Source organism: Pteropus medius, unplaced genomic scaffold (assembly GCF_902729225.1).
Source record: "Pteropus medius unplaced genomic scaffold, Ma_sr-lr_union100, whole genome shotgun sequence".
NCBI lineage: Eukaryota > Metazoa > Chordata > Mammalia > Chiroptera > Pteropodidae > Pteropus > Pteropus medius.
In genome coordinates, this window is record NW_024352787.1 from 28,171,577 (window position 1) to 28,187,659 (window position 16,083).

The 16,083-nt window shown below is 50.9% G+C and overlaps 1 protein-coding gene across 6 annotated transcripts; it reads right to left on the reverse strand.

Moving 5' to 3' along the window:
• Positions 1-791: 791 nt before the first annotated feature.
• On the reverse strand, positions 792-12,337 carry ORAI2 (ORAI calcium release-activated calcium modulator 2). Of its 6 annotated transcripts, XM_039849191.1 has the most exons (5): positions 11,671-11,841; positions 10,982-11,148; positions 10,790-10,894; positions 8,137-8,423; positions 792-4,172 (listed from the first exon to the last, which is right to left on the reverse strand). In XM_039849191.1, exons 4-5 carry the CDS (start codon positions 8,359-8,361, stop codon positions 3,633-3,635), a joined length of 765 nt encoding a protein of 254 aa, XP_039705125.1. In that variant the 5' UTR covers positions 8,362-8,423; positions 10,790-10,894; positions 10,982-11,148; positions 11,671-11,841; the 3' UTR covers positions 792-3,632. The 6 variants fall into 6 exon arrangements, with proteins under 6 accessions (XP_039705125.1, XP_039705127.1, XP_039705124.1 ...); XM_039849193.1 differs by lacking the exon at positions 10,790-10,894 and having other exon boundaries at positions 8,137-8,374; positions 11,671-11,842; XM_039849190.1 differs by lacking the exon at positions 10,790-10,894 and having other exon boundaries at positions 11,671-11,840.
• Positions 12,338-16,083: the final 3,746 nt, after the last annotated feature.

Genomic DNA, 16,083 nt, shown 5'->3' on the forward strand with positions numbered 1-16,083 from the left:
CCAGCCACAGCAGGCTTGCTAGGCTCATTGGGAAAATGGGCCAGAGCCAGTTTGCTGGAATGGAGCTCTGCACTGAGCCCAGGCCTTTGGGGTCCCCAAGGCCTGTGGAGTCCTCCCTCTGGGCTGCAGTGCCAGTCTGGCCCCCTATATTGGCAGAACTTTTCCATATAGTAGTGCCAGCAGCTTTGCAACCTAATTCCTAGGAGACTGGGTTGAAGTGCCAGAAAATTAATAAAGGACAAATATTCTTTCCTAGAAGGGGCCCTCTACCTCAGTAGGCAATTAGCAACTGTAACAAAACAGAATACATGGGAGCTTCTTCCCAAGTTTCACCAGACTGAGGTGGGGGGATCTGCATTCCTGCCACCTACCCAGACACCCGGCTTCAGCCCGGAGCCACTGGTTCCTGGGATTAGAGGAAGCCCATTGGGACCAAGCTTCAGGGACTCTCCTAGAGGATGTGCATGCCTTCAAGCTGCCCCTGTCCAGATGGCTCTGTTGAAATGCAGCTACCTGTGGGCCTGCCCCTTGCTGTTTCTGGGAAGGGAGAGCCTGCTTGGGAAGGGAAGCAGCAGGCAGAGGTGCGCCGTTGTCTCAGGGCGCCACTTGGCAGGAGCCCCGTGTTGTGCCTGGCTCTGAGTGCCCTGTCTGTCCATTCCAGAGAAATCCACTCGCCTCACCTGGGACACCTGCTAAGGCACTGGCTGGTGACCAGCAATTAGAAGGCAGGAAGGGCTTTAGGGTCCAGGATGCAGCAGACACCAGGAAAGGACCAGGAGCTACCCACAGCATTCCAGAGCAGAAAGAGTGACTCATAGCTTGTTTATTCAGTTCAATCCAGGGCAACTGTTTTAAAAATCCATACACAGGACAGGGGTTTTGCACGCCATACATGATCTACACAATGTCATGCATAATGAATGAATCAGCACAAGGCAGGCAAGGACTGCAGATGAGCCTCCGATACACGCAGGCTCCTGCGGTTTTATCCTCCACAGACCTTCCTAGAAGACACTAAAATACCTTCTACCCTGGCAGTTTCTAAAATAGAAACACTTGAGTTTTGAAACTTCTAGTCAGGTACTAAATGGAGACTGTGTTCCACTTTGGAATGGGCCTCAGTATCTGCAGGCGTTAGTTTTATGAGCACCAGGAAGGCTCTGCTCAGAGGGAAATAGGGCAAGCCCACGCTGGCCCCAGGGCAGCCCAGGGCGCTTCACCACAGAGGCCACTGTACTGGAATGCTCCACAATCAGGTTAAACCTCCAGAATCCAAATTTCTAGCCTATAATTTGCCAGCCCCTCCTCCAAACTGCCCTGCTGAGTTGTTCCTGCAGCTCCAACTAGCAGCTTATCTTCCATCTAGCAAGTTCCGGGGTTAAACTGAGCTTGTGCGTCCTCTCCACCTATCACCAACCCCAAGACACATGGTCTTCTGTGTTCCCACAGAAACTGCCTCATGCCTCTAGAAAGGCCAGAACTGGAAAAGCGTGCTGGATGAGAGAACAAAGAATTACAAGAATGTTATTTTCCCAATCTGTTTAAACATGGTATGTGGCATCTTTTCTACCCCTGTGGCACTGTCATTGGACACCTAGTGTCTGACTCTTGATGTGGTCACACCAAAAGCGCTGCCCAGCAGATCAGGCATAACGGCTGGCCCCCACTGGCAATGGGGTGTACTTTCCAGTCTGGGAAGCATGGCACTCCCCAGGATGGGCACACTTAGGGCGGGGGCACCAGATGGCCCAGGAAAGTGGGTGGCAAGAGTGAGCCCAGCATGGCCACTCTCAAAAGACTCAGGCCAGAGAAAGGGCTTGCTGCCTGCTCCCAGCATTGGGGAAGAGCGAGCCTATCTTGTCACTGCCGAGACACAAAATGGCTGTCTTGCACTGACGCTGACATTCTTTTGCAAAGCAAACAGTAAACCAGATAAGCCTTTTCAACAGGGCTCTGAGAAAGAGGAAACATGCACTAGAGAGCAAGCAAGTCGTGACAGATGTCTGCAGAAGATGCAAGGGACATGCCCTTTGAAAGACGCCAGGACTCTTCTCTGGCCCGGTGGGACACCATGGCCAGGCTTCCCATAAGTGTCGTCACTGACACTGGTGATTCTCAGCACAGTTCCCAGAATGTCCCTCAGCATTTCAGAGTTACATGTTAAGGTTTATGTTCTCACCAGTAGGTCACATTCCCAGAAACTTCAGCTGGGCCAGGCAGGATTTCTTGACACAGGTAACCCAGGCCCTACAGAGATATTAGCATCAGAGCATGAAGTCCACTGACGACTTGTGAAAACAAATGAAAAGGCCTCCTCCAGGTGGCTGCTGGCCAACATGGTCAATGTAGTTTTTAAAAGCAGCTCGGGGCACAGCATGCTCACAGGAAAGCTGAGCTGCAGCCTGTATGTGAACAGCCCAAGAACACAGGCTACCAAATGCCCTTAGTGAAAACACCAGAATCCAGCCTGCACATGGCAGTAAACGTGTGAGCTGGGCCCCAGTGTGTGGCTGAGAGGCCTGGAGGGCCCAGCAAGGAGCACTATGTGGGGTTGTGCCTTCCTGCAGTTCCGTGTCACAAGCAGGACCCGCATTTGACCACGACTGGCCTCTGGTGCCACCACCCACAGACCAGAACAGGTCAACAGCCTTGTCTAGACAGTAAGTCCCCTAGGCTGACCCTCCTGCTGCCTGGTACCGCGGGCAACAGGAAGATGGGCAGGCTCTGCTGCCTGAGCGAGTACCCTTGACTTTCTGTGGCCACAACCCAGATGGGCAGCTGACTCAGCCTCAGGGGGCATTCCATGGCCAGGAGATGGAGGCCTCTGGACTGTGGGCCCTTCTCAACCTGGTGGCCTTGCTGGGTCAATGTGGCCAGGGGTTCCAGCCTGGCTGGGAAGAAAGCATTTGGGCCCAGTGTGCCTTGGAGTACCCCTCAGTTAATAGCCTCCTCGAGTGGGCATCTCACATAGGATGTCCACAGACATGCCTCCCTGACCCTGCCAGGCCTCCACCCTTAGAAGCCTCCCCCAAGCCCTGTAAGTGTGCCGCCTCCTGGAGCACGCACCACACCTGCTGGGCTGACATGTGCCCCAGACTCCTGCCTTCCCTACAAGCCAGGCCACCCAACTCCCTTCAGAACAGGGGAGGGAAGCACCAGGCCCAGCTATAATCCTGTGCCCCATCTAATCGCCACAGTCCCCGCCTAATCACAGAAAGTTGGCACTATCAGACGTGCCACCTGGCTACCATGCAGCCCACTGGAGGTGTCACAGGGCAAATATCTAAACTCACAACTCTACCCTGACTCTCAGGAACTTCCCCAGGCTTCCTGCATCCCAGGCCACTTGTTTCATATCTTTGAGATGACCGCAGGGTGGGAGCCCTGCCTCCTTTCTCAGGAAATCCCCAGGGCCAAGGACTCAGCCTTTCTTTGCCCTAAGCTTTTGGCAACAGAATCTCTTGTTTAAAGATTCCCATTTTCTGAGGGAAAATCATTCAGGTTTTACAGCATTAAGACAGGAGTAAAACTTTGGTCTTGAACAGTCTGGCAGTGTCTAGGCAGCCTTGTGAGCAATTTTCATTTTTGAACTTCCCCCAAACACAGGCTCCCCCAGCCTGCGGGGAAGTGGTTCACACAACCTGTAGGCTGCGCTCGTGCCCATCCAGCTGCACCTTGAGCTTGTGCAGCTCCTCGATCTCACGGTTGTGCCGCTCAGTTTTGTGGCGCACCAGCGAGCGGTAGAAGTGGATGGTGAAGACCACAAAGATGAGGCCCACAGGTACCATAATGATGGTGGACACGAGAGCGGCCTGCCAGCCCGTGTGGCCACTGGGGCCAGGTGCCGGGCCGGGCTGGTGGCGCGCGTCCACAGGCAGGAACTTGATCCAGCAGAGCAGCACGACCTCGGCCAGGAAGAGCAGGATGCCAAGAACGGTGGAGAAGCCCCAGGCCAGCTCGATGTAGGGGTGCATGCGCTCGTGCGGTGACTCGCTAATGGAGTTGAGGTTGTGGATGTTGCTCACGGCTTCCACATTGGGCAGGATGCACGTGCTGATGAGCAGGGCGAAGAGGTGCACGGCCACCAGCACCGTCGTGCAGGCACTGAAGGCTATAAGCAGCGGCCGTGGGTACTGGTACTGCGTCTCCAGCTGCACCTCCACCATGGCCACCTGCAAAGCAGAAAGAGCGCTGCTGGGCCAGGCACCCATGTTCTAGGCCCTTGCAGAGCACAGGGCACCCTCCATGCTATTCAACTATTTTGAACTTTCCCTTTTTTCTGATTAGCTAGAGAAGATCTCACTGAGAAAAAATCTAAAAGTATAGAAGAGACTAAAGAAGCACGGGGTGGGGTCACCCTCTGGGTGCCTTCCCAGACACAGATTGTAGGCTGTATCTGGGGTGCTGAGCTACAAGCCAGGGCAGAGGCCACATTTCCCTGTGAACATGTGGCTTTGCTGTTGATATAAGAACCAGGATACAGTGGCTTAGCTGCAAAACAACTGTTGTTTTCAAGAAACAAAAACTGAACTTTCAAAAGGTAAAAAAGCAAAAACAGAGGCTCCTGATGGTGCCCAGACACAGAGCTGCACACCTGGATAGCATCGCACAGACCACTGGGTGCATATCTCAGCTGAGACCAAAAGCCAGAGGGAGAAGTCGGCATCTCTGAAGGCCAGAAATGGAAATGGACATGAGAACCACGGTGGGGCAGCTGTGGGAAGAGGGCTGGGCCAGGAAAAATGAGCTGAATCATCAACCACAGTCACAGGATGCCAACAGGTGGATAAATCAAGAAACAGCAGTCTCTGAGTGTTACGTAGAAATGTAGAAACTGAGAGAGTTGCAAGTGGGGGCCTCCAGGGGGCGGTTGTGTGGGAAACATAGGGGTGCAGGGCTTGTTATAAGCCTTTTAGCAGTAAAATTGATCCTTGAACAGCACTGGGTGTTAGGGGCGCTGACGCCCTGAGCAGCTGAAAATCCATGTGTAAGTGGACCCATACAGTTCAAACCCATGTTGTTCAAGGGTCAATTGTACTTAATTTTTAAACTATGTGCATGTAATGACTGATAAGTGAAGGGCGGGGGGGGGGCGGGGAAGACCCACAGAGAGAACCAGAAGCCCCAGCTTATCTCTATAGCAGTGAATACCTATAGACATTTAAGTGGGACCTGCTCACACCAGGCCCTAAGGGGCTTTCAAATGACAGACTAAGCAACACGCCCCTGCCCCTGCTCTGCCCCTGCCAGGCTTCCCCAAGGTGAGACCCAGTCCATTCAGAATAGCTCCCTCCACAGCCCAGCACCATGCCACCCCACCAATCCCAGCACTGTGGATCTCCCCAGTGAAGGGTTTTAATCCAGGCCCGGCAAAGACTCTGGTGCTCACCAAGGGCCTTATCCCAAGCACCCGAAGGTAAGAAACTAGACAAGTCAAAGAAGGGGGCAGAGAGGCAGAAAGAGAGAAGCCAGAAGAAGGTTTTCCCATCCACTGATGGCTCCTAGATCTGAGCCATCCCTGTTTTTAAATATTAACAAGAAATTTTCCACAACTTCTAACAACTATCACCTCTTAGAGTGAGAACCTTATTCCCTCAGTAAAGACAGAACATTTGGTTAAAAAAAACCCAAAAAACAAAAAATGCAGTCCTAGTGGACACTTGCTGAACAGAAGCTCAGCAGTGATTATTGTTCCAAAATGACAGTAGCCATATTACGAGAGTTGAGGGGTGGTTTTTTCTCAGTGCATGTGGCCTGGGTACGTAGGCTCTTGTTACCACAAAGGATATGGCCCAACAAAAAGATGCTGTAAACTGCAGAGGGCACAAGCTAAGAAACGAGGATGATTAAAAAGCCTACAAGGAAGCAGTCTGTTTTACCTCAAGAGGAGAAAATGCCAAAAGGCCATTTTTTATTGTTTATGCAAAGATTTTAAGAGGGCTTTCAAATGACAGACTAAGCGTGTTACTTAGTCTGTCATTTGAAAGCCCTCTTAAAATCTGGTTTCTGTGTTAGAAGGATAAACATGGAGAGATAAGTTTAAGGTTAGGTATAACTGCTTGTTGTTGGACTGTTTATTGTTGTTGTATTGCAATTCTGGGAATATATAATATAAAGAGGGGATTCTACCTAGCAAACCGCCTGTTTTCATTTTTCCATGTCTCTGCCCTTATTCAGCTATGGTTTCCATGGCCAAAATGCTATCTGACATCTGTATTGGTCACTTCTTTCTCCCAAGCTGCACCACAGTCTGAATAGTTATCTGATTTACTGGTGGTAACTAATCTGATCAAGTGGACACACTGTTGCTTTCCCCATCATGGTCCTGGCACCATGCTGTTTCCTTGCTTCCCAGTTTTCAGTTATGGTGGAATCTCCGGTACATGTTAGGCTGGGGCAGACTCCTGGGGAGGGACCTTCCAAAAGAGAAGGCAAGGGCACTGAAATGTATCCCCAGGCTTCTTGTTGGTACACAAGAAACACTCCATAAATGCTGAAGAAATGAATTACTACTGGGAAGCATGACTGCCCTTACTAAGCTAAGGGTAGATAGCACTCTGGGGCCCACATCCAGGGATCCTGTCTCGCGGAGGCCACCATCCTCATTCTAAGACCACTTCATACCCCTGAAGGCTGCCCATAAGTCTTGAACTACTCCTTTAGAATTCACTCTTTGTTTTATAACTTTATTCACAGGGCTTGTTTTCACATTTTAAATGAGTGGTTTTGAAGCCTTCAACTTGGGTGACATTTGTTGGCTGGAAAAACAGGGCAGTTGCCCTAAGTTGGGAAATCCAAGTGTTTGGAAGGCCACAGTCTAAAATGACAGCTACAGACGGGAAGCGATTTCTGAGACCCGGGCTCCACACAGAAAGGAAACTCACTGTATTACATCATGCAATACTTCTCAGAGTTTTCGAAGTTAAAAAAATAGTAAGTACAGACCAGCAAAATGTAATGCAATACTATAATTCTTCTGTGATATAGAAATCAAGCTCTAATTTTAATAGTGATGTTTGAACTTCTCACACACATTCCTTAAAATTAAGCTTTGGGAAATATTCTGTCTTTTTAAGGTAATAGAAACCACAGGAATAAAATCACTATGAGCCAAAGTTATGCACCATATGATTGTAAACTTTTATAATTATGTTTTAAAAACAAAAACTTTGCTTTAAAAAAAAAATAAGACTTTGCTTTAAACTACAGACCAAAACCCAAATTTATTGCCTCTCAGTTTGGTGACCTCTGCCCTGCCCTGTATGAAGTCATGCCCTGACTCTGCAGGGTGTCATTTTTCCAACAGTGGCTCTACGGATGACTGAGCAGACCCCTGTCAGAGGAGTGGGCACAGTAGCTCGCTCTGACAGCTTTTTATTCTCTGCACTACCAATCTGACAACTGATGCTCTGGACTGTGGAAAAACAACAATTATTTTTACATTAAAAAAACAAACAAACTTGCTTCCAGCCCAATAGAACCTCTGGGAATACAACAGGGAGAAGGGGGTGGCCACAGTGCCTAGAGTTCTCACTGACTACTGACATCTGTGCCCTCTGGGACAATTCTTTGAAGGGTTGTGGGTCGGGGGTTTTGGAGTTAAGAGGCGACATGTCCCTTCTCAGCGGGCTGGTTTTGCCCAAGACCGACTCTTGTCTGGGAGGATGAATCAGAAGAAAAGCCACAGCTAGGCAGCCGGGAGCAAGGCCAGAGGCTCTGCTTTGTCACCCCAGAGGCCACATTTGGGGGCATCTGCACCCCGGGCACTATACTGAGTAAACTCCAATCAATCTCACAGTTTCTGCTCAAGTCCCTGAGATTTCCAAGAGGTGCAGATGCGAGTACTTTTCTCCTGGAAACCCTGTACCCTGAAGCTATTTTAATTACTACCCTAACCTCCTTGCCAGGCAAATACTTTATGTGAACATGAGACTGAGGCTTTCTGTGGGCTCTGAGGCTTGGAGACTCCTCTGTATCCCGTAGCAAACCCTCTGGTTGACAGAGCAGTCCCTTTGAAGGAGATGGAATGTGGTCAGACTTCCTGCCCGAGGGGCTCTGAGGCAGTGCTCTGTCTGCTTCCTGAAGCATCCAGAGCCCATATTGCAGGCTGTGTTCCCACCAAGGGTTTGCACTCACCATGGCAAAGCCTGAGAGGAGGGCGGAGGTACGGCTGGAGGCCTTCAGCTTGGCCCTGCTCAGGTAGAGCTTCCTCCAAGAGAGGGCCTGCACGGAGTGGTGGTTGGAGGTGACCAGTTCCAGGTAGCTGCGGCGGACCCAGTCCCGGTAATCCATACCCTTGTGGCCAGGATCAGAGCAGGCAGGAGTGGCGGGGTCCATAGGAACGTTGAGCTCGGCACTCATGACGGGAGCCGGGCTGGGGGTGGGAGAGAGACACACTCAGGCATCGCAGAGGGTTCCCGGGCCTGCAAAAGCCAGAATCCAAGCTCAGTTAACCTCTTCCGGGGCCTGCTGTATATACCCTACACTAGAGTCATGGAGGCCAGGGGAGTGTGAGTGGGGGTCTCTGTTTCTGATGCAGTCCCCACAAGGGAATGTGGGGACCATCTGCAGGAGAGGAGAGTCAGGAGTGCATTTCCAGGAACCACCACAGTGTCCAACGTTGTTCCTCCGCGAAGCTGGAGTTCGGCTTCCTGTCCTGAGCTCAGAAGGGCTCAAGTTGAGTATGGCTCTTGGTGAACAGAATTCCAAGGTTGGCCAAGAGCACGTAAGCAATCCTCCAACTTGCACCTACCTTCAGAGAGTATGGAGTTGTAACATTTAGAAAGATCCTAGAACCTTAAGTTACCAAGCCTTAATGTGACTCAACTATGTGATCCTGAGCATGACACCTGATTTTACTGACCTCGCTCATTCTGAAACGGGGATATCCCCACCCTACAGGGATCTTAAACAAGATAACTGACCTGTATGTAAACTCAGAACTGCTTTTTCAATGTCCAGGTGTCAACCATGAAATACATATATCCAAATAGCCTCTAGTTTCTCAAATCCAACTTAAATTTTAATCAGCACAGTTTACTCTAAAAAATACTCGGCTTATATACATAAAGTAAAGCCACATCCAGTCCGCAATGAAAACCTTTAGCAAAATGAAAAACTAAATCCACTAACATGGGCATATTTCATGGAGAAATGGAGACTGGAAACCCTTGGAGTCATCCCAGGTAGACATCTGGTGTGACAATAACATGGAATGAAGATCTTGTTGAGATTTGTGAACCTAAACCCAAATCTCCATTAATCCAAATAGGGATTGGCAGTCTCGTGTGGCCCAAGGGGCCAGCGCATGTGGCAACACACTGGAATCAGCTCTAATGAACCTGCAGGACAGGCTTTAAGGGCACAGGCACCTCGCAGTTCAGTTGGCATCAGATATTAACTTGTATGTTCAGGCTGGAATAGGCCCCATGAAAAGCCTACTTAAGGCTATTACAAACAGATCAGGGTTTCTGGATACCAGGGAGCAAGGCTGGGGGTGGGTAGGTGGGGTCAGGGTCAACGACTGAGGAAGTCTCCCAAACCTGATCCATCAATGCCATCCTCTAAAAGGATTCTATGGGAAGGTCCTGGAATTGGGAAGAGCTCTCTATTTTGTGGTACTTTCCTCTTTGTTCACTGCCAGGCTGTGGAGGCACAGCTTTTACTGGCCAACAGGACACTAGGGAACAGTTCTATGCTCTTCTGTTTCTGCCAGGGATGCCAATTACTAGATCATTCATAGGAATACCAACTTGGAAGCCTTGGTCACTGCCCCCTTGCCCATGTCTGCAGCCAGAAGCACTGCTTTCAAGCACTACAATCACTGGAAGGTCCCCTCCCTGGGGGAGAATTCAGGGGAATGTTGTTCACTAGCCAATCCATTGGCTAGCTCCAAATAATTTAGAGTGGCATCATTTGGAAATACACTCTTTTTCTTTCACATGTAACAGAAGTGGGCCTATGGGTAAGATGAAAACAGTGTACTGCATATGGAGGGGTGAAAGGCACAACCTTTTCTACCTCAGAGTATCCATCATTCCATCCTCCATCCTTGCATCTAAGAGAGGCTTACTGTGCCCTAAGGTAAGACTGCATTTGGTACTTAGGCATCGAAGATGAGAGAGGTGAGGATCCTGTGAGTTCCCATGCCAGGAGGCAAGTGATATAAGGAAGTGATTCTCATCCGATGAGCTAATGTTGTTTTAGTGGAGGGGGTGTGAAGGCCGAGGGAGCAGAGGAGAAACTGGCTGCCTCATCTCTGGGCAGGCAGAAGGTCCCTGTTAGGGAGCAAGGACAAGGAACAAGAAGGACAAGGTAGTGAAGGCAATACTGGCAAAGAGGGACCCTCCCTCAAAGACAAGATTCTGCCTGCCTGGGAGGGTTCTGAGAGGCAGGGAGACATGGCAGGAAGGCTGGCTACAGAGGAAGTCAAGGAAATGGTGGTGGGGTGGGGGCGGGAGAGAGAAGGCAGGATGCAGGGAGTAATGGAGCCCTGGCAGACCAGGCAGTATGACTGTGCTGGACTTTCTCTTATGGTGCCCTGCCATGGGGCATGGAAAGAGTTGGTGAGGGGAGCAACCTGGGGTCAGCCTGGTCTATGTGCCCACTGAAGTGACTGGCTAATTAGGAGGGGCAGGAGAGCCTGGTAGCCTCCAAAAGGTCAAAGGCATGTATGGGGTGAAGAAGAAGGAAGCCCTGGGTCACCAATGAGCAGGGGTGAAGAAAAAGGAAGCCCTGGGCTCATGTTCGAGAATGGCCATGGAGAGCTTCAGCAGCACTGAGGTCTGACCTTGTCCTTCGGGGAATGGCCAGGGCAGTCACAGCAGCCCTGCAAACATCCTCGGAGTGGCAGGGGTGGGAAGGAAGGGCTGTCTGTCGGCTTGGAGCCTGAGTCCTGAAGATAGAAAAGCCATTTCCTGCAGAGGGAGCAGCCCAGACCTAATTCGAACCCATCCTAACCCTGCCAGCCCCAGCGTCCTACCTTGTGCTAAGCCTCCTCCCCTGCTTGGGGAGGGGCAAAGTCTGGTCCCCACACTCAGCTCTGACAGGGGGTTGGGTGCGACAAGATGGAGTCCGATATTTCTGTCAGGTGGCAGAGGCTCCAAAGGATGCTCTCCGGGTCAAATCTTGTGGGGTTTTTGTTTGTTTCTATATAAGGGGCAGTCAGAGAAAGGAGATCTGGTACATTAACGAGAACTCTCTTTTGGCAGGCTTGTTTGAAACACGTCCAGGGGTTGGGTTTGGGGTTTGCCTATCTTAACTTCCTTTAAGCATCTGGGACGCAAGTAATGGCGAATGCCACGAAGAAATGTCTGTTTCTGATTCTTTCTGTCACACCCGCATGGGGCGGGGCCCCAGCAACCTCCACAGGGGTCTCCCAAAGGCGTCCACCTGCATCTCCATCCCTTCCCCAGGGAAGCCCCAGCGGCCGCAGGACCCGGACTCAGCCCGCGCCCCGACCTCCCAGTCCTCTCCGCACCGCACCCCACCCGGGGATCCTACGGGGTTGGGGTCACCTGGCTTCCCCCCAAACCCACAGCCATCTCATCACGAGCCTGCTTTGGAGAAAGCCTGTTCCCTCCCTTGTCGAGTCTCCTGGTGCGACTCTGTCCCGCAGACGGGGTGGGACCAACCTACCCCCACCAGACCTCCTCAGCGACGCGCACTCACCGAGCTGCTCTGCCAGCCCAACCCAGCCCGGCTCGGCTCCAGCTCAAGCGCGCTGCCGGAGGCGCTGGCGTGGCCGTGTGGCCCTGTGGCCCCGTGGCCCTGTGGCAGGGCACCGGCGCCAAGCGCGGCCCCTCCTTCCGCGGGTCCCGCGGGGTCCCCCTCAGCCCCGCCTCCGCTGGTTACTCCGCCCCCGCCTGCCCGCAGCAGCCGCTGCCCAGGCAACGGCGCGCTGCAGTCACGTGACCTGATGGCGGGGGCGCTGCAGGCCACGTGACCCAGTGAGCCCAGAGGGGCGGGGTGCCCTGGTGTGTGGACTCCCATCCCGTTCCAGTGCAAAAACCCTCGAAGGGTGCACATCTCTCTTGTCCCCAGGAGCGCCGCGGATAGCAGTCGATAGGGATTGGCGCGGCGGCGGCCACCAGGGGAGCTGGAAGCCCGGGCATCCCTCACTCTCCCATCCCCACGCCGGCCGCTTGGTCACCCTAGGCCCCAGCGACAGGACGATGAGGCTGCGCAGTCTCACCCCGGGTCTGTCCAGGAAGTCCAGGGCAGGGTAGGCCCTGTCGGACCCGAGGTGTGTGGGTCTGAGCGCAGATGGGAGCGCGGGGTTCCCAGGGTGAGCCCCGAAGGAAGCCCAGAATCGGTCATTGGTCGTGTGGAGGGGTAGGAAGAGGCCAAAAGGGCGCACCCTGAAAGAAAAGGGAACAGGGAATCCATTATCAGACTGCAGGGTGGGCGAGAGTGAGGTGGGTAGCGTGGGGCAAAGGGGTAGAAGGGCAGGCTGTTTGGGAACGGCCAGGCGGCTACGCCCGAGTTTGCCTAGGTGGATAGTGGCACTATGCAGAGCGCAAGCCCAGTCTGTCAGCTGGTCGCCCATAAACATACTCTACACTCCCAGATCCCGCGAGACCCTCGAGGACCTAACCCAGATGTTGCAAGCTCGGGATCCTAACCCTGGTGGACGCACGCGGAGCTGTTCTAGTGTTCTCAGACCGCAGGGTACCTGGGGTGAAAGTGTTTCTGCGGTGACCCAGCCCCTTTCATTCGCTGCTGCAAGGACTCTCTCACGAGTAATGGTGAACTCCCCGGTTTTATTACGAGATATTCAAACAGGAAGGTTCTTTTCAGGAAGTGCACATGAATGATTCACTACAAGGCGAGATGGGTTCATATCAGCCCTCCGTGCCAGACTGCCTGTCCTTCCTGCATGCCCTACATAGGATTTTTTCATGTCACAACAGCACTGAACGGTGACACATTTATCCAAAAATGATACCTTTTGATCAAGGAGGACACAAAACAAGCTAAGCTGGTTCCCCCTCTGGTTACCTCCCTAACAAAGGTTATAGGAAAATCCTGGGGTCTGATTACTGCCCCACCCCCATGACTACACAAAAGGGGTTGTTTGAATTTCAGGGGGCAAAATCCTTTAAAAATAATCATACTGTGGCTTTCAAACCTCAAGCTCTTCCTAAAATGACCTGGAAAACATGAAGAAAAACACTGTAAACTACAGTAGTTGCGTCATACATGAGAATTCTTTCAGCAACGATGTCATTTGCTTGTTGAGCTCCGAGCCTTGAAGCCTGAGTGCATATCCTTTACCAAGCTTCCTATTCCAGTCAGCGATGCCCCCACCCCAAGTATTTATCCAGCAGGCCTAGACAGAAGCAAAACATGTCATAATTACCAGTGCTTGTCAGAGCTAGTTTCCTATGAAACACAGAAAATGGCTTTTCTTATCCCTAGAAGATTGAGGAAGGTGACGGCACCATTTTGAAAGGAGAGAGATTGAATAATCACAGTACTAATGGTTGGAGGGCCTCCTCAGGCGCCCAAGTGATTGAGTGGGTGTTACACAGAGGGGAAGGAGGTTCAGGTAAAGATCCACAAGTACTAGCCACCCAGCAGATGTCCAGGCTACAGTTTAGGGGGTTATTTCCCTAGTTGGTTGATCTTGGCAAGTTGCTTCTGCTCCCAAGGCCTCAGCTACCCTACATTTGAAAAAGACCAATTCTTTAGGTCATATCCCAGTGGTGAACCACCTGCTAGTCTTCCTCATTAATGCATGCCCCCTCATTCAAGGAAGACTGTGGTCTCTGCTTTCCTTTCCATTCCAGGTCTTATCTAGAATAGCCACATAGCTGACAGGACAATGTATCCAGTTCCCTGACACACCAGTTGTCCCCTTAGCCATTCAATCCTATGGCCTAGCCCTTGTCATCACTCTCTGTGAAATTTTAAATTCAAGTATCTCTCTTTCCGATGCTTTCTCACTCAGTTCTCAACCTTCTTCACTCAATTCACCACCTCTTCCTTGACCCTGCTGAGACCCACCTTTCCTCCTCAGTCTCCATTCCTCTTCAGCCTGACTCCTTCCAACCTCTCCTGCTACCATCTTTCCCCACTTCATGCCAAACTTCATGAAATAGCTGTCATCACTTCCTTAATTTCCTCCTCAGCCCTCTGCAGTCCACTAACATTGTATCGTTACATCCAGAAGATATTTCAGCCATTGCCCTGTCTGTTATTGGGTACCCCTCCTTCCATCTAGAAATGCTTTTTGCTTTGGTGACTCCACCTCTTTTTTCCACCTGTGCAGGTTCCTCCTCTGCTGTCTGTCCCCTAGATGTTTCTCAGGATTCCGTCTGGGTCCTCCGCTCTTCATTTCCTCCTGACTGGCCTCACCTTTGTTTCAGAAGCCTAATGACTCCTAGCCCAGATCTCCTCCCAGCCTGGCAGGGCCTATCCCAAGCTTCGCCATACCCACAGCTGAGTCCATCATCTTCCCCTCACATACCTGCTCCACCTCCTGAATCACCCACTTCAGAAGCTGTTCCATCATCCACCCAGCTGGTGACACTATAGGTCTGCTGTCATTCTCGACTCCACCTTCCCCCATCAAGTCCTGTGAATTCTCCTAAGTCTCTGGAATCACCCCCATTTCTCCCTGTCCCCAGTGGCCTCTATGCTAATTCAGGCCAATCTGCATTACTGCAAGAGCTTCCCCTTCCTATTTTTCACACTGCAAAGTAAAAAACTCCCTCAAGTCTCCACATTCCACCCCTAGCTCTTCAGTTTCCCTGGAATCAACTCTAGTCCCCTTAACGTGATTTAGAAACCATGGCAGGGCATCTGCTCTCTCTTCAGCTTGCTTTCTTAGTAGTCCTGCATGACTGAACTAGTCATGAGCTCAGCTCAGCCCTCCCTCATGCCAGAGGCCTGGGTCACATGCCCACACAGCACCGTTCTACACTGCATTGGCCTTTTTGTCTGTCCGTGATCAGATCTGGAGCTCCTTGAAGGCAAGGTCTGTATTGCTTACTATCATCCCCATTGCCTAACAAAGTGCCCTTAGGAATCCTTTGGATTTAGTTGGTGTTCAATAAACATTTGCTACATTCTATGGCATAAGAAAACTGAGTACTGCCTCATAGGACTTGCCCCAGGTTAATTTCTAAGGGTGTTCTCTTTATTGAGATATGTTAATATATGGTAATTATAGCCCACTTCAGTCCAGTATGCCCAATAGTAAACATTTAACTTAACTTCCAAAGGGGAAGAGAAAACATGCCTTTTTCCAATGATGATTCCAAAGGAAACATTTCCACACAGCTCTTTCCATGTAGCCTGGAAACCAGATTTATATTCCTGTTTCCAAAAGTCAACATCATCACTTCTCTAACTCAATTTTTAATTTTTCCAAAAGATAAATGTTAGAAGCAGAGAAGTGAATTTAAAATAGTAATGACACTTAATATGCTCCAAACCAGTGTTTCTCAAGGCAGGGCAGGGGGGGGGATCCACAGTGGAATCTATTCAAATGCCTACTTGGGGCCTGAACTATGGTGAACCAGAGTCTCTGGGGGTGTGTGCTGGTGGTCTGGGGTTTTTAGGCAGCTCCTCGACTGGCAATGCTGCACTGTGGGCATCACTTTAGCAGTCCTTGACAAATATATATAACCATATACACCTACTCTTAGGTTCTTCCTGTCATAGAAGCAGTTTTTCAGGCATGAACAACTTACCTATTTGCTTTCAATCACTGGGATTTGCATTGTCATCTAATTGACATTTATTGAGCATTTATTCCATCCCAAGCACTGTGCTAGCACTAGGGGTACAGCAAAAAGCAGGACAAGTAAGGTCTTCATTCTCACGAAGCTCAGAGTTGAGTTTAGGGGTGAGGGGGGTGCTGGTGTGGCAGGGTGTAGATAAGTAAACAAATAATGGGTGCTGTTAGAAAATGAAACAGAACAGTGGTGGTGGGTAGGTGGGTGGGTTGAAAGCTGACTGACAGAAGAAAAAGAGGCAGATCAAGTGCAGAGTTCCTGAGGCAGAACAGCTTCCAGAGATGGGGCTTTTGGGAACAAGAGTGAGCACAGCAGGGCACAAGAGGCAGGTCTGGATAAC